Raw genomic sequence first — 21,938 nt, 5'->3', positions numbered from 1 at the left:
GGGTGGGGTTGGGGACAGTGGGGCGGGGTCGGTGTTAGGTGTGTGTGTCTTTCTTTCCTTTTACCTTCCACCCTTCTCCTCAGTGGACAGGCTCTGTGAGTGGCGTCGTTTCCTCCTGGTTCGGTGGTGTTGTGCTCTTGGCGTGTGTGGTTTTTGTCATCGTGTTTGTTCTGTGTGTGATCCTTCCCCTATTTCAGATATATAACAGAGTTTGTGGACCTGGGCAATGTATCTGCGCTGAGAACATTCAGAGTTCTCCGAGCATTGAAAACTATCTCTGTCATTCCAGGTGAGACTCAGTTTAAACACTAAGGCTGATCCTCTCACCCTTTCCTTTCTACTCACTATTATTATAATTACGATTATGATTTTAGCGATATAAAAAAAAAAAATTGGAGAAAACCATTTTTTGATTTATTTTTCCTCCAAAATTATCAAAAATGGTACTAATACATTTTTGATAGGCTTTGCAGTCTCCTCTAGGGCCCTCCAAAGTGTCTGCACTCTCTTCTGCCCCGGTAGCGCTCTTGTTTCCAAGGCAGCTTTTGTCTTTAAGGAGAAATAGCTTCAACTCACTCAACTTCAACTATCTTTTCAGAAGAAGCAAATGCCGTTACTTATGGCAAAGAAATGTGTTGTTAGAACACTGTAAACTTACAATATGCATGTTATGTTTTATGAGAAAAGAAAAATCAGACATAGGCTTTAATCCCAGTAGTTGTTCCTAATTGGAAATTTGAGAGGATTCCTGGTAATGGGGTCCAAAACAAACCTGTGAGCTGTATATTATGAGAAAAGGTATAGCTCTTATACAGATCTTACAGAACATACCAATTACTTATGTATGAAGACTGCCAAGCCTAGTTTGTGAACATACCTCTTATGCTGCATGATGCTTTTCGGTCACTTGCTTTTATAATATTAGCCTACCAAGAGCTTGGCTGATTAATGGCATTGAAAGTTTGATTTGCCCTCTTTTTTGTTTTTTAGCTTGTTGATTGATTTTTTTTCTCTGTTTTTACGACCTCCTTGAATGATATATCACAAAAAAAAAAGATATTTGGGAATGCAGATGGAATGGTAACGCTGACCGGACATCTGACCGGAGAACATTAAACACATGTTGCAAAACAGCCACTAAAGATTGCTTTCTTTTTCAAATTACACATTCATACTGAAATTTGAAAAAGTCTTCTTTGAGTGCAGACGATTTAGATATCAGTTTGGCATTTTGGGAAATATGCTTGTTTGTTTTTGGGCTCAAAGTTGGATGAGAAAATTGATACCATTCTCATGCCAGTACCTAATGTTACTGCGAGCATCTGGTTAACTTAAAGACTGCAAACAGACTTCCTGGCTCTGTCCAAAGACAGCAGCCACCTAAAAGCAGCTCCAAAGATCCCTATTTAACACATCGTATCTGCTTTTTAAAAATCTGACGAAACACTGGTTGGTAGGATGTATTGATCTTCTAATTTAGCGTTCAGCCACAAAATTAATAACATATTTCCCCAAAATTCTGGACTCTCTGTTAAAATGCTGGTACAGAAGTAATGAAATTGGAGCTTTTATTGATTTTTATAGATTTGTTTAATAAAGCAAACAGTAATCCATGTGAACGGGAGGGCTTTTTTCCAGGGAAACATATAGATCTCTTAGTTTGATTTGATCAATTTTTTCATGTGCTTGTAAATAAGATGTATGGTGATTTAAAGTGGACCTACTATGCTTATTTCTAGCTCCACGCTTTAATTCTTGGACTCTATCAGAGTTCTAGTTTAAGCTAGTCTTTACTGTTTTTTTTAGATTATGCTGGGGCTTTGTGCGACCCCCAAATGCATCAAGCTGTTGCATTCCTCCCTTTATACAAGCTTTCTTTTGATTGGCTGTCCTTTGCAAACAAAAGGTGGGTGGAGCTTCTGTGCATTTTGATATCTTGAAATTCTTGAAAAAACTGAAATGGAGCATTTACCTGCTTTAAGCCTGAGGTTTGTGCTCTTACATAGCATGAACATCAGCTGCTGTAACAGCACATAAGGAAATAAAGAAAATTATAATAGGTCCCTTTAAACATGAGCAGCTCCTTACATGTCTGGTTTGACGGAGCTTTTAGTAAGATTATTTGAAAGTCTAAATTAAGATCATAATTTATCGAAAGCTTGTAGCAGATCAAGCCTGCTGTACGTGTAGTGGGTGAACAGTAAAAATGGGGCGTGGGCGATCCTGCTTCCATCTTTGAGTTCCTCGTGGATCCGTGCGAATGCTGCCAGAGAAGGCTGGTCTGGAAGGTAAAGCGATTTTGTCTTTAGTGAAACTGTGGATGAGACAGACTACAGGGTCGCGGTATGGGGAGTCAGTGCTTTCCTAATGACACCTTACACAAGACAGTTCAAGAAAGTGCCCACACCGGCACTGGCATTGAATTGCTTCTGTTCAGCCTTGGAGTTTAAATGACCTGCATGTGGTTTAATGCCCCCCTGCCTGTGCCTCTGTCCCTCTCATGGCCTCTCGTTGTGCTGCTGTGCTCTTTTCCTTATGGATTTCCTCTCACTTATATAAAGTCTTCCCCCTCTTTTTTACCTCATCCGTCATTGGCAATGAAATGCTAATTTCTTCTGTTGAAGAGCCCATTATTTGGATTTGAGATCTGTTGCAATAATCTGAAAAGAGTGGGAAGGCTCCTGAATATTTCCTGTTTGTTGTTTCTAGAGATGTTCTGTATGTAAACTCCCAGTTTTGTCCAAAATGTATTACTACCCATATCTAAAATTTGTAGTATTTTACCAGTTCAGATTTTTATTTATAAAATGATCCCTTTTGTTTTGATGTTGAATTTAGTTAAAAATCCCAAATGAACATTTAGTTGTATTTTCAAGTCGATGACAATACATCTATTATTTTTATTTATAATTAAATTCAGTGGGAAGGTTTTCAAATGTAGTCTCAGCCAGATTTTTATGAATATCTTAAGATGCAGGGATTTACGGGCTTCATCCCAGTGACAAATTTAAAAAGATGAGCTCTAGTAGCAGCTGACACTCCAGAGATTAACACATGGGACATGAGGAGCTCCTGCATCACCTGTGTGGTTTGTGAATGTGTGTGTGTGTGTGTGTGTGTGTGTCTGCGTGCGCATGTGTGATTGTGGCTGGCCTGCAGGCCTGAAGACCATTGTGGGTGCCCTGATCCAATCTGTGAAGAAGCTTTCGGATGTGATGATCCTGACCGTCTTCTGTTTGAGCGTCTTTGCCCTCATTGGTCTCCAGCTCTTCATGGGTAACCTGCGCCACAAGTGTGTGATCTGGCCAATCAACACCAACGAGAGTTACCTAGCCAATGGCAGTAAGGGCTTTGACTGGGACGAATACATCACGAACGACAGTAAGTAGAGTCAAGGCGTCACCAACGGTGACCTGGCACGGAGGTCAGAGTATGAGTCAACCCATATGCTTGAATGGGGAAACAATATGTCGTTTTGGCACTTATCGTGTAAAAGGAATTTGTTTCAAATGAACTGAAGTCAAAATTTCTGAGTGAGCTGGAGTCAGAAATGTGCTGAATGGATTAAGTTAAGTAAATCTCGACAGAATGTGAGCGAAATGACTCAGTTTGGCAGTTTTTCTTTCTTGCTTTTTTCCCCCTCTCAGCCAACTTCTACTTCCTGCCTGGTCAGTTGGACGCTCTGCTCTGTGGGAACAGCTCAGACTCTGGGTGAGTTGCCTTCTCCACCCTTCAAAAAGAGTACCAAGATTTGCTGTAGCTCCTCTGTGTGCTTATAGTCAGACTACATTATCAGTAAATAGTGCTGACTCATTTTTGGGCTGAATGCCCTGTTCTGTCTCTATGTGTCTCTCTCTCGCTCTCTCTCCACCCCTCAGCCGCTGCCCGGAGGGCTACACATGCATGAAAGCTGGGAGGAATCCAAACTACGGCTACACCAGCTTTGACAGCTTCGGCTGGGCCTTCCTGGCTCTCTTCCGACTCATGACACAGGACTTCTGGGAGAACCTTTACATGCTGGTAAAGCAGATGTGTCCACAACTTCAGCTTGTTTCACCATGTAACAGCCCTCAGTGCTGAAATCTGATTAATATTTGGCCTTTTTATAGAAGTTTCAAAGGTGTTAATTTTGATGAACATATATTATAATTCAAACAAAGTCACCAAAAGCATAGATAAATAAATAATGCTAGTCTGAAGTGCAATAGACTGGCAGCCTGCCCAGAGTGTATCACACCTCTTGCCCTGTGACAGCTGGGATAGGCTCCGCCCCAATAGTACAACCCTTAACTGGATAATCAATGAAATGATTAAAAAAGGATAGTGCGATGGATGGTTTGTTTCTCATCCATTATTAGTGACAGCAGTTTTTTAAAGATTTCTTTTGCCTTTACTGGTTAGTTCACTAGTGAAGATTAGACAGGAAATTGGGGCGAGAGAAGAGAGGAAGAAATACAGCAGTTCAGCTGCTGCCGTTCAGCTGTGTGTGTGGGCACCTGCTCAACCAGTGAGCTAAACTGGTGCCTGATGACAGCAGTCTTTAACTACACCACTAAAGCTGAAAAACTCCCCTCAAACGGTGAATGAACTGATTCCCTGAATCCAGAAGGATTTTTGGATAAAAACGTGACCTCACATGTCCAATTTTGCAAAAAAAAGTTTTTTTTAAGCGATCCAGTTGACAGGCAAACCAATCGCATGGTGGAGGTGGTTATCAGCTGTCTAGTGATTTTATTACACTGCAGCACAAATGCCAATAAAAGATTGTGTACCAAACATCCTGTAATTATTCAAATTACATTATTCAAAAACTGGTGGTGGCTTCTGCATTTAGCTCTAGTTCACCTCCAAGTTTATCCCCTGTTCTCAGTCTCATGTGGATACTGTGGCCCCGTCACCGCCATCTGGTCTGTCTTGCAGGCTGTTCCACATTAAGCTTCCCTGAAATGGTGGAGACAGTCCTGCCTCCACGTACAAGTGGAAGGAAGGAAGCATGAAATATTAAGAGCTGAGGATTACAGTATGACCAATGAGAGCGATGAGACCTGATGAGAGCATCCTAGCACATATTTCTATTTTCGCTCTCATCTTTGAAATTCAGCTTCCAACTGCAGGCTCTCGCTCATACTGTACGCCGTATGTGTAGAATAATCATTACGCAGCCGCTTTTGGTTTGGTGTAAGGACATTAAGTAATAAAACGCCTTCCTATGGATCATATTTCTTTCCCAGTACTGAGCATTAAAAAAACCCCGACATTTTATTATATATGTAAGATTTAGTGATTTGTGCAACTAAAATAGAACGTTTGAGCCAAATGTCCTGCACGCACTTCTCAGCAATACGTCAACTGCATGCATAATTGATGGGTGAGGATATTTCACTTCTCTACCTGCTAGAGTCCGCTCCTTTTTTTCTCCTTTTTGCTGCCTGAAGACGTATTTCATTTTTTGAAGGAGGTGCATGAGTGAGAACATTTTTAGTCAAATTTGGGATCCTTTCATGATGACTATTCGTTTGCTGGTTTATCTAAACCTAAAAATATAACAGCGCAAGAATGACTTTAACCATTGTATGTTAGCATGAAGACAAAGTGAGACCAATGAGCTTTCTCCTTTGTGTCTTCATCTGTTCAGCTGTACCTCTGCTGCTCAGTCTCCTCACTTCTCATCTCCAGTGGGCATAGCGTCCAAATCTGTAGAAATAGTTTGGCTATTCACAGTGAGCGTGCAAAGTAGGTCAGTTCTTTCTGATGAACAATACAGTCTCACATGGAGGGTTTTAATGAGCACAAAGTATAAAATCATTTACTTAATTTATTTCCACACATTATTTTCACATGAGAAACAGACAAATGAAATTGTGTGAGCTGTTTTAAGTTTGTAGATTTGACTCTTCTGTCCTCAGAAGGTGAGAGACATTTACCCTCCTCACTTGAGGCTTGCATTCATTTTTGCCCCCAGGAATGCTCAGACCAGTGTACGTCTTCTATTTCATTTCTGATGAGTCATATTAAGAGATGAGCAGTGAGGCTGACGTTGATTGTGGCGTTGAAGTCATGTATCAGATCTCACGGGTCTGCTGTTTTCTTCCTCTCTCTCCCCGGACCTCTGTGGCACTGCCTCCTAACAGACCCTCAGGGCGGCAGGGAAGACCTACATGATTTTCTTTGTCTTGGTGATCTTTGTGGGTTCATTCTACTTGGTGAATCTGATCTTGGCTGTGGTAGCCATGGCCTATGAGGAGCAGAATCAGGCCACCATGGAAGAGGCTGCGCAGAAGGAAGAAGAATTCAAGGCGATGCTGGAGCAGCTAAAGAAGCAGCAAGAAGATGCTCAGGTGAGTCCTCTGCAAGTTGAAGGCAAAACTTTTTCACGGATTGTGTCAAAATATCGTTCTGACTTCACTCACGTGCTCGTTTCTCGGTAGACGGCTGCAATGGCAACCTCTGCAGGCACAGTGTCGGAGGATGCGGTTGAGGACGATGGAGGAGGGCGTCTTTCCTGCAGTTCGTCCGAGATGTCAAAGCTCAGCTCCAAGAGCGCTAAAGAGCGCCGCAACCGTAAGAAGAAGTGGCGGCAGAAGGAGCAGGAGAAGGAGAAAGGCGACAGCGAGAAGTTTGTCAAGTCAGAGTCGGACGATGGCAGCAAAAGGAGCCGCTTCAGATTCCCCGATAACCGCTTGGGCCGAAAGTCTTCCATCATGAACCAGGTGAGGAAGATATTCCCTTATGTTAGCAATGATCAGATGCTGACATTTTGATTGAAAGGAATATTTAAGCTAAATTATAACAAGATATAAACCGGTAGTAATTTTACACAATAAACAGAATTTGCAGCTCAAGAATAAAAACATTGAATTTGACAAACTCTTCTCTGGGGATGAGTATTTCACTCATGATCATGCTGTGATGTAGATTTTTTCACACATGTTGGGGTTGGTACTAGAAGTCTTGCAGGAAAAAGAAAATCTAAAATCACCAACATTTAAGAAAATATCTACATGGCTAGCGTAAAGCTGTATGAGGCTTTTTGTGCCAAAATGAGACCAAATGAAACTCAAACAACACACAGAATTAGAACAGATACCTTTTCATGTCTATGAATAGAATATAGATGTCAGTAAGTCACATGGCTGCAGGGACAGCATTCTTACTACTTTTCATTTTCAGTATGTGAAATATAAGATTGCACTTACAGAGCAGCGTGTAGTGATCAGAAATAAAGAAGCACATGTCCAGGGGCCTCAGTAGTGGTTAAGACTAGGCATAGATAGTGTACAAAGGCGTGAAATGGTGTGCCTTAAAATATATGTGTGTGGATCGGCCTCATATCCTACCTCTACATGTGCAAATGCTACCATAAATGGTTGATGCAAAGGGCCTCATAATTGGCTAAATCAGAAATGAGCGCCCTTATTTATTTGTGATTTGCATCCATACATTCCCAGCAGGTCCCTGAGGTCATGTGACCAGGGCTTGCTGGTTGTCAAACACACGAGGCTGAAAACAAAAGGTGACAGAGCTTTTGTAACTGTGGCCCCCAAACTGTGGAACTCTCTCCCTTTGAGCCTGAGATCTGTGGACTCAGTGGTCACTTTTAAAAAACAGCTAAAAAAATCATCTTTTTAAACTTGCTTTGGTTGATTTTGATTTTTAGGTTTTAGCTTCTGTGGCGCACTTAGTGATTTTTATCTTGAAAGGTGCTATATAAATAAAATTTTACTTTTTTTTTTACTAATTGCTTGGTTTTCCAGTCAAACATTCCTCTGGGATTACCTGAGCATTCATTGCAGCACTATGTGTTGCAGCAGCATTTATTTGTTTTACAGGAATCAAGCTGACTGATTTAAAGCTTGTCAAAATGACTGTGATACCACTTGCCTGAGGATGTCATTTAAAGGTAGAAATTGATCTTTTCTTACCTGAACTTGGCCTGCAGTATGATTGAGGCTCTGGTGAGGGTACGCATCGGCTTTATTCACAGACAGCAAATTTACGTAGTCAATAAATGAGACAACCGGAGGAGGCTTTATGGCACTCACTAACTTGGTAATACGGTGGACTACTGACTCTTCTGCGGTTCTCTAATTTTGTATCATCTGTCTTAGATCTCTGCAAGCAATGACATTCATGAAAATCTGGTAGTCTGATTAATGGGAGGTAAAACTATCAATGAAAGGAAGCCAGATGTCCTTTAACAGCGCACAGTTTGGCTCAGTCTTCTGTGAGCCAAGTTTTTAGTTTAGAGATTTTAGTTACAGCTGCAACTTAAAGGCGCTCACAGAACAGCTTAAAATAACACTGCTAAATACTTGGATCACTTAATTGAAGTTAATATGTGTGTTAGTGAAAAAGTGCATCATGAAGTCAGACTAACAATTGTGGTTGCTTCAGCTTAGGAGGTGATGCAGGTCATCTGTTAGTTTGATGGTTCAATTCCTTGCTTCTCCAGTGTGCATGGGTAAGATGCTTATCCCGAGTTCGCCAATGGATACATTGGCTTATAACTGTGTGGTTAGATAGAAAGTGTTTGTGTCAGTGGATGATTGAGGCATGTCGTATTGGAGTGTTCAGATAGAATAGATAGGTGTGATATAAGAACCGGCCTATCTGCCATTTTACTCTGAGTCGGAGCATCATTACAGATAAAAAGATTCCTCTCATTGACCACCTCACCATCAGTTTCCATTTCCTCTTTCTTGCGTACTCGTAGGTCAACGGTTCCACAGAGATGCTCGCATTTTCCTGGCCACTTTTTCTGGATATCAACTTTTGTGCTGGAAGTGGTGTGCGCCTCATTTTGTGAAAATCCCTCATGTGACATTCAATGGTTCCTTTGCGCTTTTCACTCATCTTCTACACAACCAGAGGGCTATTGTCAAAACATTTGATTTCCCGTGAGCTAGCATACTTTGTGTAGAGCTAAAAAAAATAGTTGGATCAATGCTAGCTACATTCCAGATTGTTGCTGTCGTGACTCATGTTCAGATTGCACTTGTCTCAGACGCCTGTATCTCTGTCCTGTGTGTGTGTGTGTGTGTGTGACCTTGACACTGAAGCATATCACTAACCTAATTATCTAGTTCTTGTTTATTTAGTCACACAAATGTTCCAGAAGAATATGGCTCCTCGTGGGAAGGAGCCCTTGCTGCATTAAATTTCCCACAGATGTTGGCTTTCATCTTGTCCTCTGGAGTTGATGACAAGCAGTGTAAAGATTATAGCACAATAGGTTGTAATTCAGAAGGGCCCAGGGCTCCATCACACAAATATCTCCTCTTCTCATCCTTTTTTCTATTTCCTTCCTCCAGTCTCTCCTGAGTATACCGGGCTCACCCTTCCTCTCACGCCACAACAGCAAGAGCAGCATCTTCAGTTTTAAGGGCCGCAGCAAGGACGTGGGCTCGGAGAACGAATTCGCCGACGATGAGCACAGCACCGTTGAGGAGTGCGAGGAGCGGCGAGGCTCCCTGTTCAGCCCGTACCGGCGGAGCAGCTACACTGGCTTCCATGGCAAGAGGAACAGCACGGTGGACTGCAACGGCGTGGTGTCGCTCATTGGCCCCGGGCCCGGTGGACGCCTTCTGCCTGAGGTGAAAATAGATAAGGCAGCTACTGACGAAAGTGTAAGGAAGTCAATGAGTAGACCTATCTAGGCATGGCCCCCCTCTCGTCCGTTACGTTTCTTTCTGGCTCTCTATCCTCTACTGTCATCTTTGCAAGTCCGTATGTATCTCTTGGCTAAGCGCTCGCGCCTCCCCTCCCCCAGCCCCTGCAGTGTATGCTGCCCTCCAACTGTAGGCAAAGGATGGGAAAATAAACGTGATTATACTTATTCATTTATACTTAAACCAACCTTTCACAAGTTAGCTTCATACTTGGTCTATCAGTGACTTCCAGGCAATTTTACTGTTTGAAATGAATGATGACTGTTAATGTTTTGAATATGTCAGTATCAAACTTATAACTCATAAAGTACATGCACTCAAAGGCACCAATCAAACAAACATGATTTTATCATTCAGCTGCTCACTGACCCGTTAGTGTACAGATCAGAGAAAGAAGTAACACACAGTTTTGTGTTTTAAGTTCCCGTTCACACACTAGCAGTAATGAAACACAGTTTTTGTTAACAAATGGCATATAATGATTGGTTAACATGCTCCAGTGTGTTGATGTGTTCCTCCAGGCATCCAGGTCCTCTGCTAGCCTGTGTGGGTAGATCTGCAATAGAAGGCGGAGGAAACAGAGGGGACCAGCTTTATAGAGCCACAGACAATTTTATCTGCTTCCCTAATTCCCTGATTCCATCCCAGAGTATATGTATCTAGCATTCTACATAAATATATATGTATAAATATATAAAAGTAACACACCATCCTATTAGGCTTTCAAAAAATACTTTAAGAAATGAAGGAGGGCTGCTGTCCTTGTCTGTCTATACCTTTCTATGTTTTCCAGTCTCTCCCTGGTCAGCATTAGCAAATTAGTTGTGTCTCATTCTAGTTAGCATGGTAGATTTAAACCCTAAATTAGAACAAGCATGATGTAGACAAACCAAACTTTGGTTATGATGTCTGTTATTTCCTCTCCTTCTCTTTGACTTGGAGCATGCTCATGCATGACAACTGGATGAATTTGAACTACCTGCCTTCATATGACCTATTTACAATGCTCTTGACTTGATGGTTGCAATATAAGTTGTATGGTTTCAAAATAGGAAGATACAGTAGCATCAATTTGCAAGTTTGTGTTAAAAATGGCCAGATTTGGGAGACATTTTGTAAAATAACCTCATGATTATATTGCAATGGCAGCAAAGCCTCCATTATTGCATGACGGGACTGAGAATGCATTCATGCAGAAGCAGTTCTCCTCGCACAGTGTCTCACAATCCATTTATTATCTAATTGGGATGAGCTAATTACATTCAAACACAATTAGGTCAAGTAGCCCTAGACCACTGCTCCCACTTTGGCTGAAACCTGCATGCATTTACAGCATACACACATCTTCCTTGAAACCAGCATACACGTAGACGAGAATGAAACGTGCCCTGCCCCCCACCCCAAAAATTCTGATCCTCGACTACTTTTTCCTGCCGTTGCTGTCGTGCACTTCCCTCCGCCGGCCACCGGTGGTGATGTGGGATGGTGTTCATGTCCTCTCCATGGGTGCTTGATTCTTCCTCTCCTCCTGACAGCCGACTACTGAGGTTGAGGTGAAGAAGAAGCTGTCGGGCTCCCTGATGGTGTCTGTGGACCAGCTCAATACCTCCTTTGGGCGGAAAGAGCGGGCCAACAGTGTCATGAGCGTCATTACCAACACACTAGTGGAGGGTACTGCCACTTTAACCCAGCTATTTAACCTGCTCTCTCATTATTCTTTAACTAGGGCTGCTCTTCATTGTTTGATTAGTTTGACATGAATTTCCTGCTTATCTGCTTTGCATATTCAAAAGTACCAGATACATACATTGCATAAAATTTTTTTCTATCCTATTATACCATTGCATGCAGTTTGCTGAGCACGCAAGTATGTTTGGTTTTGATGTATGATCCGCGCTATGTCTTCAGAACTGGAGGAGTCTCAGCGCAAGTGTCCCCCATGCTGGTATAAGTTTGCTAACACATTCCTGATCTGGGAGTGCAGCCCCATGTGGATTAAGATCAAGGAGATAGTGAACCTTATAGTCATGGATCCCTTTGTGGACCTGGCCATCACCATCTGTATCGTCCTAAACACCCTCTTCATGGCTATGGAGCATTACCCCATGACCCCTGACTTTGAAGATATGCTGTCTGTAGGAAATCTGGTGAGTGGATTTTTTTTTTTGTTGTTGTTGTTGTTTTTATCTGGTATTCTTGTAAATGATCTTCTCTGCTTCTTCTCAGTAGCTCACAGAAAGGTGTTATTTATGGGACTGTAATTGACAGTGCTTTAATTGGCCGTTCTGAGATGAAAAGGGGAAAAAAAAACATTTCCAAAACCCCCGCTGCTTCCTAGTATTCGTGGATTTTTCTTTACGTACATGCACACACATGTTCCATTCTTCTTCTCCCGTCTCTCTCGCTGTACTCTGGTTCAGTGGATGCGCCTGCTTCTCTGCTGGTTGGCTGACTGGTTGGAGGGCGGCGTTAATATTTCATGAAGGCTGATCGATGAGCTCTTCTAAAATGGTGCCTAAATAATTTCTGAGACCTGGTTGTTTTCATTAAAAGCTTTTTTTTCTTTAAGAAACTGAGTAAATCAGAGTACTGGCACCATTTCACATACGTTTACACATATTGTTATACGCTCTTTTATATACAGTTTTGTGTGTATGTCTGTTTCGTATTAATTTACAATTGAAAAAGCAGTGAAATGTGTTCTTTCCAGTTGTGGTTCATAAAAATCTACTTGAAAAGACTAATGGGTGGTACAGGTGGAGGTTTCTAGGTCACCTTGATGCAATATGAGTCATCATCCTGCGCCAATGAACACACAGTCTGACAAACTCACGAGGGTGTATACAGGTCGATTTGTATGTTTTTTTTGACAATGATGCCCGAGTTCATACCACCCGAGTGGATTAAATTCAGAGAATCAAGATGTCATGGAAGTGCAGACTTTCAGCTTTAATTCAAGGGGTTTGACTAAAGAACTACATTAACTGTTCAGGAATTACATTTTTATACACAGCTCAAAAGTAATTGGACAGCTATGTGGCAAATAATTTAATGGCCGCATGAGGCTTGTTCCCTCGTTATGTATGATTATTTGAATTAAGCACATAAAAGATCAGGAGTTGATTCCAAGTGTTGAACTTGCATTTTGTAGCTGTTTGCTGTTATCCTCAGTATGAGGTTGATGTTTGTGAAAGAAAACAACCCATAAAAATCTAGTAAGAATGAATGCGGTGTCAACTCAGCAACACCAAAAGACCACAGAAGATAACCGAAGTGCATGATGACAGAATTATTTCCATGATTAAAAACAACTTCACAACATTTATTTCAATTAAAACAAAAACTCTCGAGGTAGTATGTGTATCACACTTGAGGTCTACAATCAACCCAAGTCTTCATGAAGGGGAATACAGAGAGTTCACAGCAAGGTGTAAACCACAGGTTACACTCAAGACCAGGAAGGAAAGATGAAACTTTGCCAGAAAACGTCTAAGAGTTCAGAATTTTATTTTATTTTTTTGACAAATAAACCTGTAGTAGAATGAGAAGGAGAGAAACACCTCATGATCTGAAGTACGCTACACAACCTGTCAAACATGGTGGAGGCAGTGTTATGGCATAAGCATGCACGGTTGTTAGTGGAACTGGGTCACTAGTGTTTGTTGATGATGCGACTGCAGATAGAAGTCGCATGCTGAATTCTGAAATGTTGCAGAACTGATCAGGCAGCACTTCAGAGTGTAAACCGATAAAGCAAGAGTTTCTCAAAGCAAAGAAATGGGATATTCTTCAGTCAAATCAGTAACCAGATCTCAGCCCAATAAATCAAAGGAAAAAAATAATGCAGAAAGAGCCACAAACCCACCTGGTCTAACAGAACATCTGAAGAGAGAAAACACAGCATTTGGTCATATCCATGATTTATAGACTAAATCCAATTAATTTGAAATCTTTGAAAACAGGAGACTATAAACATAAAGATATCTGTCATTTCTTAAAAAGTGAAAGCAATATTTGATCTAAAGCTGAAAGTCTACACTTCAGTCACATCTTGGTTGTTTAATTTAAAATTCACTGTGGTGGTTGTGCTGAGGCAAAATGACAAAATAAGTGTCATTATCCAAAAACATGTATGGCCTACATGACTGTATGTTCGTTATGTGGTCTGTGTGATTGAAGGCAGCCATCAGTGATCTATTAAAGATGAGAACAAACAAGTGCCGTTTTATCCTCAGTGACTGCAGAGCAGCTGACACATGCACGGACATTAACTAGATGTGCTTCCTCTGTAAATAATCTATTTGTGTTTAAGTTCAGTTGCAGTAGCTGAGAGTACTAACCTAATGCATTTTTCTGCAGAACAAATATATCGGTTCTTTTACTACTCATTATGCTTTACATTCTGTTATATATGTTTAGAAGCCAAGTTAAATTTGTCCTCCTTCTCGCATGTCAGGTTTTCACGGGGATCTTCGCAGGAGAGATGCTTTTCAAGCTTGTAGCTATGGATCCGTACTACTACTTTCAGGAGGCCTGGAACTGTTTCGATGGATTCATTGTGACTCTGAGCTTAGTGGAGCTTGCTCTGGCTGACGTTGAGGGCCTCTCAGTCCTGCGGTCATTCCGATTGGTAAATATCTATCTTTGCCTAGAAAAGTAGAGTTGAGATTGTATCATTGCATCATGTTGTTGTGTGTTATCATGCACATTCTGCACATCGAACAATACTTCTCCACTGATGCAGTGTCAGTGTTTAATCTAGAGCTGTTTGCACATATTTAACTCTTCCAAAAAACAAAAACAAAAAAAAAACACCCAAAAACTGGCGTATGTGTCAAAAACTCACAGCATCGCAAATTCTCTGTAGAAGTCGGAACCACTGATGTGGATATTTTAGGGGTTACTGCAAGATAAACCAGACTGGCAGATCTCAAACAGGTTCTCAAACCTGTCAGAAAGTGGGCTGTTTTTCGATAAGCACGAAGACAAAACTGGCTCTGCACTGGTACTGTATCTGAGGCAAACGAGGCAAAAGTAAAATCTGTGTTTATTTAAACATTGCTGTATATTTATGCTATTTTTACTCTGCTGAATCGAAGCAACAAGTTCGTAAAGATGGGATGTTATGACTAAAACATAATCCTCCTACTCTTTCCTCCCACTTCAGCTCAGAGTGTTTAAGCTGGCCAAGTCGTGGCCCACTCTCAACATGCTGATCAAGATCATTGGTAACTCAGTGGGAGCCTTGGGAAATCTGACTCTGGTGCTGGCCATCATTGTCTTTATCTTTGCTGTGGTGGGCATGCAGCTGTTTGGGAAGAATTACAAAGACTGTGTGTGTAAGATCTCTGCTGAATGTGAGCTGCCCCGCTGGCACATGAATGACTTCTTCCACTCCTTCCTGATCGTCTTTCGTGTCCTGTGTGGTGAGTGGATCGAGACCATGTGGGACTGCATGGAGGTGGCCGGCCAGGCAATGTGCCTAATCGTCTTCATGATGGTCATGGTCATCGGTAACCTGGTGGTGAGTGTCCCATGTTGTTAGCTGGAAACTGTTAATGGGAGTTCACACATGACTCAGGTGCACCGTTCTTGACGCAGTTTGAGAGACGTCCAGAAGGTAGAGCAAAACGAGTGGACGTTTCAAAACTTCAGGCAGAATTCAGTAAAGTATTTGGTATGAAAACTGCACTTCTATTCTTTGTTACTTTGATGATGAAGGTTTAGAAGCTCTGTAGAGTTACAGGGAGGAAGACAACAAGCCTAAACCTTTTACACATGACTTTCACTACCAATAACTAGCTGTGTGACTGTTAAAACACACATAAGTCTACTTAGACAGGGCTTTCCGCTCAAGGTCCCAATACAAACTCACATTACTGTTGCATAATTCATAGCGTTTGGACCATAAATAAGGTCTATGACTGCGACATATGACATCAACTTTTCTTCCATTTTTGCTTTATTGGATGCCTCATTTGTACCGCCCACTTGAATCACAGTTATCTCACTGACTAAAGTTAATCAATGGAATCAATCCATCAATGGAAATAATGGAATTCAAGGTGCCCAATGAAAAAATGCCCCTTTTAGCTCTCTAATGTAATGCGGTCAGAAATTGTGAGTTCAGCACTCAACATCCGATTACTTGTTTCCTTTTTTCTTTTTCACACGTATATGAATAAAAAAAAAAGTTCATTAGCATCACAAGTAAAACAGGAAGAAACAATGTGTATGGAATATTTGATATTCATAGCATATTACACTGTATGTAATTGGGGAACCCAATGTGGAAGACCCGCATTCTACCACTTGACCAGCAGGGGGCGTTTCCTCCAGTTGTAAAATAAGAAATGAATGTATAGAAGTTTATATATAAAAAGACCCCCTTTTCTCTTTATTACTTCATAGATTCATTACCTAATAGAGCTCATAATGTCAGTGGTTAATTTAATCTTCAATACAGTAAATTTTAAATCAGAACATGGCATGATTTAGGGTGTGGCTTGTAAATCACAAGGTGCTACCTTACAAGTGTGCAGTTGGTTACTCGGATTCCCTCCTGCTTCCTTCTAAACTGCCATTTTTAATGTATTTGTTTTTCATTTGCTCTTTAAAGGTTTTGAACCTGTTCCTTGCCTTGTTGCTGAGCTCATTCAGTGCTGACAACTTGGCGGCGACAGATGATGACGGTGAGCCGAACAACCTGCAGATTTCTGTCATGCGCATCAAGAAAGGCATCGCATGGATAAAAGCCAAGATGCGATTACTGGTGGCCAGTCTGCTGAGGAAACCACCGATGGAAGATGAGCAGAAACCTTTGGAAGACATGTACGACAAGAAACTGAACTGTATCGCTAATCACACTGGGGTGGACATTAACCGTGACCTGGACTATGCCAAAAATGGTAACGGCACTACCAGTGGTATTGGCAGCAGCGTGGGCAAGTACATGATCGACGAAGACCACATGTCCTTTATCCACAACCCAAATCTGACCGTTTGCGTACCAATAGCTGTGGGAGAGTCCGACTTTGAGAACCTCAACACAGAGGACTTCAGCAGCGAGTCAGACAATGAGAACAGCAAAGAGGTGAGTGAAAACAGCTAGGATAGGGTCACATGAAAAAGAAAGCACGTCCTCTTGCAATTCTGTGATCCTGATCAGGTTCATCAAGTACATACAACCTGATTACAAAACATGACATATTAAACTGTTCCATTATTTAACACAGATTAAGCCAAAATGCAGAAGCACTGTGTGAAAAACTAAGTGCACCCTTAGTGCTTTCATAGAAATTAAGAGGATAAGCAGCAGCTGGGTGCTGATAATCAAATGCACTTGATCATCAGAATGTGTGAGTTCATCTAAAAAATCAGGAGTTTGCTGGTCTGGAGCATTCAGGTGTTTGTTCAAGGGGGAAAGACATCATCGTTACATCATTACAGATCTCAGAGTAGCAACTGTTGCTGCCCATCAGTCTGGGAAGACCATTTGCCATTTCAAAGGCCTTGTATCCAATCCTACAGTAAGAAAGCATTCAAATGAATTGCTAATCTTGCCAGGAGTGGATTTCCCAGCAATTTGTTCGCACAGTCAGACTGTGGAATACTAAAACTGCAAAAAGCCCAAGAGCCACATCTCAGACTCTACAGATCTAATGTATGTAAAATGTTAAAGTTTATGGCATTAAAATTGGGAAAAGACTAAACAAATATGGTGGTTTGGAAGGTTTGCCAGGAGAAAGCCTTTCTCTCTAAGTGAACATGGAAACACAGCTTAGGTTAGCAAAGTCAAATCTAAACAAACTACAAGACTTCTAGAACAATGACAATTGGACAGATAAGACCACATGACCCGGGCACCTTGCAGTCACTGAATCAACCATAAACTAATTTACTGAAGTATTCTGGAGTAAAATGTGAGGCTGTCTGTCTGACAGCTAAGGCTTGGGTGATATTGGGTCATGAAATAGGTCGATGATCTCAAGCACAGCAGTAACTCTGCAACCAAAAGGCTGAAAAATAAGCAAAACAAGGCCCACTCAAGTCCAGACCGCATAAATGAACCCATGCAGACCTGAATGAACTGATGTAAGATGATATGCCTCTCATATCACAACGACGTGAATGACTGATAAAGTCATTCAGAAAGCAATTACTTCAGCTTTAAAGTTATTATGACTATTGAATTGTGGGGTTTACTTAGTTTTTCACAGGACTGCTTAGTTTGTATCAAATAAATAATGACATGCTGTAATCTTTTATATGTATGCATCTCAGGTTGTATTTAAATAGTTATTAAACCTGGTTATGGCCAGTTTTTTCCCATCATGTCCTGATATATAAAACTGTGAAAATGAAAGAAGGTGTACTTTCTTTTTTAACATGACTGCATATCTTATTCAGGGAGATTTTACTAAAAGAAAGAACGGCATACAAAGAAATATGTCCATGATATTCAAGCCCTTTCACTGGTTCCTAATTACATTGTCAATTTGTAAAAACTGATGCTCCACGTGTTGTTTTTGTTGTGTATAATCCTCAGCTATCCAACACTGTGCCATTTTCTCTCTCATGCCAGTGAAACTCTGGGTGTGGCTGGCCACTCTATGTTGCTCAGACACTAATATAACCCCATTACTCAATAGAGCCATCTAGACTGGCTTGAGCAGGCAGGCACTGCGGATGAATGGACGCTCTCTGACGTATGTGTTTTTATGAAATGCATTTAGAAGACTTTCAGAGCAGATTATCTGACATTTGATATTCCATTTCAGTGTTCAAACGGATGATAGGTGATGTTCAAGGTTGTTATGAAGTCCATTACAATATGAAAAAAAAACCACAGAAAAAAAAACAAAGATCAAAGATTTTCCATTTAAAGATAGAGCTGATGTCATTTAGAAATAACATTTCCTAAGGCTCTAAGAGGCATTATGAGTCCATCGGTTCTTAGTACTGAAATAAAACGTGAAAAGTTTCTGTACTTTGCATTTTTGTATGTTTGTTTCTATTCTTGTGAGATTGTTTTTCCACATGTGTCTGTTTCTTAATGTCAGTGTGAATTTTATTTCTGTAGCACATTTAAAAGCAACGAGGTTGATCAAAGTTCTTTGTAAAGCAAACAAGATCAAATCAATAGATCAATAAAGTAAATAAAACAAAAGAAAATGTTTAAAACCCCCAAAAACAAATAGAATAAACTATGATTAAAAACATAAATATAAAAAAACAAGACACCACCACATTAACAAAATGTGTTTATGCGTCTGCTTTTCTTTAGCTGGATGACACCAGTTCTTCGGAGGGCAGCACCATCGACATCAAACCAGACGTGGAGGAGGTGGTTGTGGTGGAGACGGTTGAGGAATACATGGAACCAGAGCCATGTTGGACAGATGGTGAGACCACTGCTTCCACACCATCCATTACCTCCACTCCACAACACAGAGACTCCCCAGGGGCTGGGTGGAAACTGTAGGGCACCAGGGTTGAACGGGAGCTTCATTATAAAATATTATTTAACCATCTGTCTATAAATCTAAGGTTTTAATAAACTAAAGTGCATTTATAGATACATTTTATATTGAACAAGAAAACAAAATGCTGGTTATTTTTGTTATTTACAGTTCATCCAGTAAGTAATCACTGTGCTTCATCGAGGTGAATTAAATTCATTTTTACCTCAAAATTCTTTGCAAATGTATTAAAAAATGAAAAACACAAATATAACGTGTTTGCACCCTATGTTAGATAAATCTAAATCCGCATGTGAAGGCTCAACTTGGGCAAAGTTCCTTGGGTGGGCAAAATGAATACAAAGACGTGCATTGTGGGAATTGCAGTTTGAAAATGCAAAAGCTCTTTTAAGATTTTACCAGGAAAACATGTTGAAACCTCAGACTTGAATCTCAGGGCTGGTTCATTCCATCTTGTTTTGGCTCAATACATCTGATGTTGTTTCTTCTCCTGTGCGTCCTCAGCGTGCGTGGCCAAGTATAAATGCTGTGATGTTGACATCACTATGGGATGGGGGAAGAGCTGGTGGTTCCTGAGAAAAACCTGCTACCTGATTGTGGAACACAACTGGTTTGAGACGCTCATCATCTTCATGATTCTCCTCAGCAGTGGTGCTCTGGTAAGGAGGCCTATGTTAGCCAGTGTTGGGGAGTAACGGAATACATGTACCGCCGTTACGTATTTAGAATACAAAATATGAGTAACTGTATTCCGTTACAGTTACCGTTTAAAAAGGTGGTATTCAGAATACAGTTACTTTGTTGAAATAAATGGATTACACGGCGGTACTTTCCTGTTTCATATTGTCGCGGGTCAGGACTGTTTGGGTTTGTTTGACAGCTACGCTCTGTTGTTCCAGGCGGCAGCGTTACGGTTGCCATGGTTACAGGGTGACGCTCTCTCTCTCTCTGCGTGTTTCCTGGGTGAGATAGCGCTTTTTTGTTGTTGTTGTTGTGCTAAGCTAAAAGGCAGAATGCTACAGGCATGGCCCTAAAGAATGTAGCCTCATGGGCAGTGTAGTCCGTGCTGCAGCGAGAATGGACTACCATACACGTTATGTGTCTGTGAGCGACGGAGGGAGAGAAAGGAAAAGTCCGAGCTGTCACGGAGCAAAAACGGGAGCTGGAAGCATGTAAATATAATAATAACCACTGCAGCCAAGAAGAGTGCCTGACGAGCCCATTTGTAAGTAAGCTATTAAGACTCAACTGTACACTGTGTTCGTGTTTTCCTCCGGAAAAAATAAGTTCCGTTGGAGCAGCCTTTCAACGCCTCTCTCTGTCTCTCGCTAGCAAAGTTGACCCAGACAACAAAGTAAAGCTAGTTTTCAGCTACGAGCCCGACACGGAACCCACCGTATTAGCCAGATGTCCCTTTACTACGGTTCGGAGCCGCGGACCTTCAGTAACAGTAATAAATCACAGCAATAGTACATTCACGTAGTTGTAAACAGTATGATAATATATTAAGTAATCCAAAGTATTCAGAATACGTTACCCTCATTGAGTAACGTAACGGAATACGTTACAGAATACATTTTGGGGCATGTATTCGGTATTCTGTAATGGAATACATTTTAAAAGTAACCTTCCCAACACTGATGTTAGCATTTGCTCACACTTAAGCTAACTGTACAGTTGAATAGAAAGAGAAAATGTTAAATTCAAGAATTCCACATACTTGAACCGATGAGTGAAGTATATATTTTAGCGACTGGGGGAAATTGGAGCAAAAATAAAAAATGAATAGAAATCAAAACCAGAGTGTTTGTGACATTAAGGAGGTAACACAAGCCTATCAGTGGTGCGGTTAAATGGGATGGGAGAGGACGCAGGGGATTTGGTGAGTTTGTTAAATGTGCCAAATACAAAGCACGGGTCTGATGCAGATATATAATTCTTCTACAATTTTCTTTCTTCCTGTAAACCACAGTTAGGATTCAGCCGTCGGCTGGGCTGTGGTGCCGTATACAGTTTCATTAGAAGCATCGTTAATCATCTCGTGTAATATTTCTGCCACCATCTTCTCTCTGTAACTAATGTGTTTCCTGTTTCTCCGTAGGCCTTCGAGGATGTGTACATTGAGCAGAGGAAGACCATTCGGATCATTTTGGAGTATGCTGACCGGGTGTTCACCTACATTTTTATCCTGGAGATGTTGCTGAAGTGGGTTGCCTATGGTTTTGTCAAGTATTTCACCAATGCCTGGTGCTGGCTGGACTTCTTCATTGTGGATGTAAGTCTGGCTCTTGTTCCCTCCAGTGTGAGCTGCAGACTAGAGTAGTCACTTGCTCGGCAGCCACACCCTGGTTCAACAGCGATAGGGTGCAACAGAAACTCATGCAGGCTCTTGTTCAGCAGTATCAGATAATATATACACCAACCAGCCAAAACATTAAAACTGACAGGCTGCAACAACCATGTGATCTGCAACGCTGTTTAGGTGAGGGGAATATGTCAAAGTGCCGTCCCCCTGAATGATCAGTGTTACTCACCTCACCTAGCAAATGCTTTTAATGTCCGGGCTGGTCAGCGTATGGCTTGTACCCTTTTGTTGTTGACTGGGTGTGGTTAGGTTTGTAGGGTCAGGGTATTAACTGAATATCTGCTTCATGGATTGCAGTAGGTGAGAGGGCATCTCTTTTAACAGTAATTCCATTATACAAGGACAGTGTTTTACAAGGCTGCACTGGAGTCTGTCCATATTGAAGGCACACATGCCCGAGCCACCTTTTACCACCCCATCAAG

At 41.3% G+C, this 21,938-nt stretch overlaps 1 protein-coding gene across 6 annotated transcripts in view; it reads left to right on the top strand.

Annotated features, from left to right (window-relative positions):
• The window catches only part of scn8aa (sodium channel, voltage gated, type VIII, alpha subunit a), a 49,932-nt gene that overhangs the window by 10,668 nt on the left and 17,326 nt on the right, over positions 1-21,938 (top strand). For 3 of the 6 annotated variants that reach the window (XM_063463049.1, XM_063463052.1, XM_063463053.1), the window contains exons 6-20: positions 198-289; positions 3,160-3,381; positions 3,648-3,711; positions 3,879-4,020; positions 6,132-6,338; positions 6,429-6,710; positions 9,312-9,626; positions 11,204-11,339; positions 11,577-11,815; positions 14,125-14,298; positions 14,836-15,192; positions 16,288-16,761; positions 18,955-19,072; positions 19,655-19,809; positions 21,252-21,425. In XM_063463049.1, the coding sequence (XP_063319119.1) occupies positions 198-289; positions 3,160-3,381; positions 3,648-3,711; positions 3,879-4,020; positions 6,132-6,338; positions 6,429-6,710; positions 9,312-9,626; positions 11,204-11,339; positions 11,577-11,815; positions 14,125-14,298; positions 14,836-15,192; positions 16,288-16,761; positions 18,955-19,072; positions 19,655-19,809; positions 21,252-21,425 (3,151 nt within the window). The remainder of the gene's footprint in view (positions 1-197; positions 290-3,159; positions 3,382-3,647; positions 3,712-3,878; positions 4,021-6,131; positions 6,339-6,428; positions 6,711-9,311; positions 9,627-11,203; positions 11,340-11,576; positions 11,816-14,124; positions 14,299-14,835; positions 15,193-16,287; positions 16,762-18,954; positions 19,073-19,654; positions 19,810-21,251; positions 21,426-21,938) is intronic. The other 3 variants (XM_063463054.1, XM_063463051.1, XM_063463055.1) reach the window with 3 other exon arrangements.

The sequence above is a fragment of the Pelmatolapia mariae genome, linkage group LG20, assembly GCF_036321145.2.
Source record: "Pelmatolapia mariae isolate MD_Pm_ZW linkage group LG20, Pm_UMD_F_2, whole genome shotgun sequence".
NCBI lineage: Eukaryota > Metazoa > Chordata > Actinopteri > Cichliformes > Cichlidae > Pelmatolapia > Pelmatolapia mariae.
Note: the sequence above shows the minus strand (reverse complement) of the source record. Positions and strands in the feature narration are given on the sequence as shown.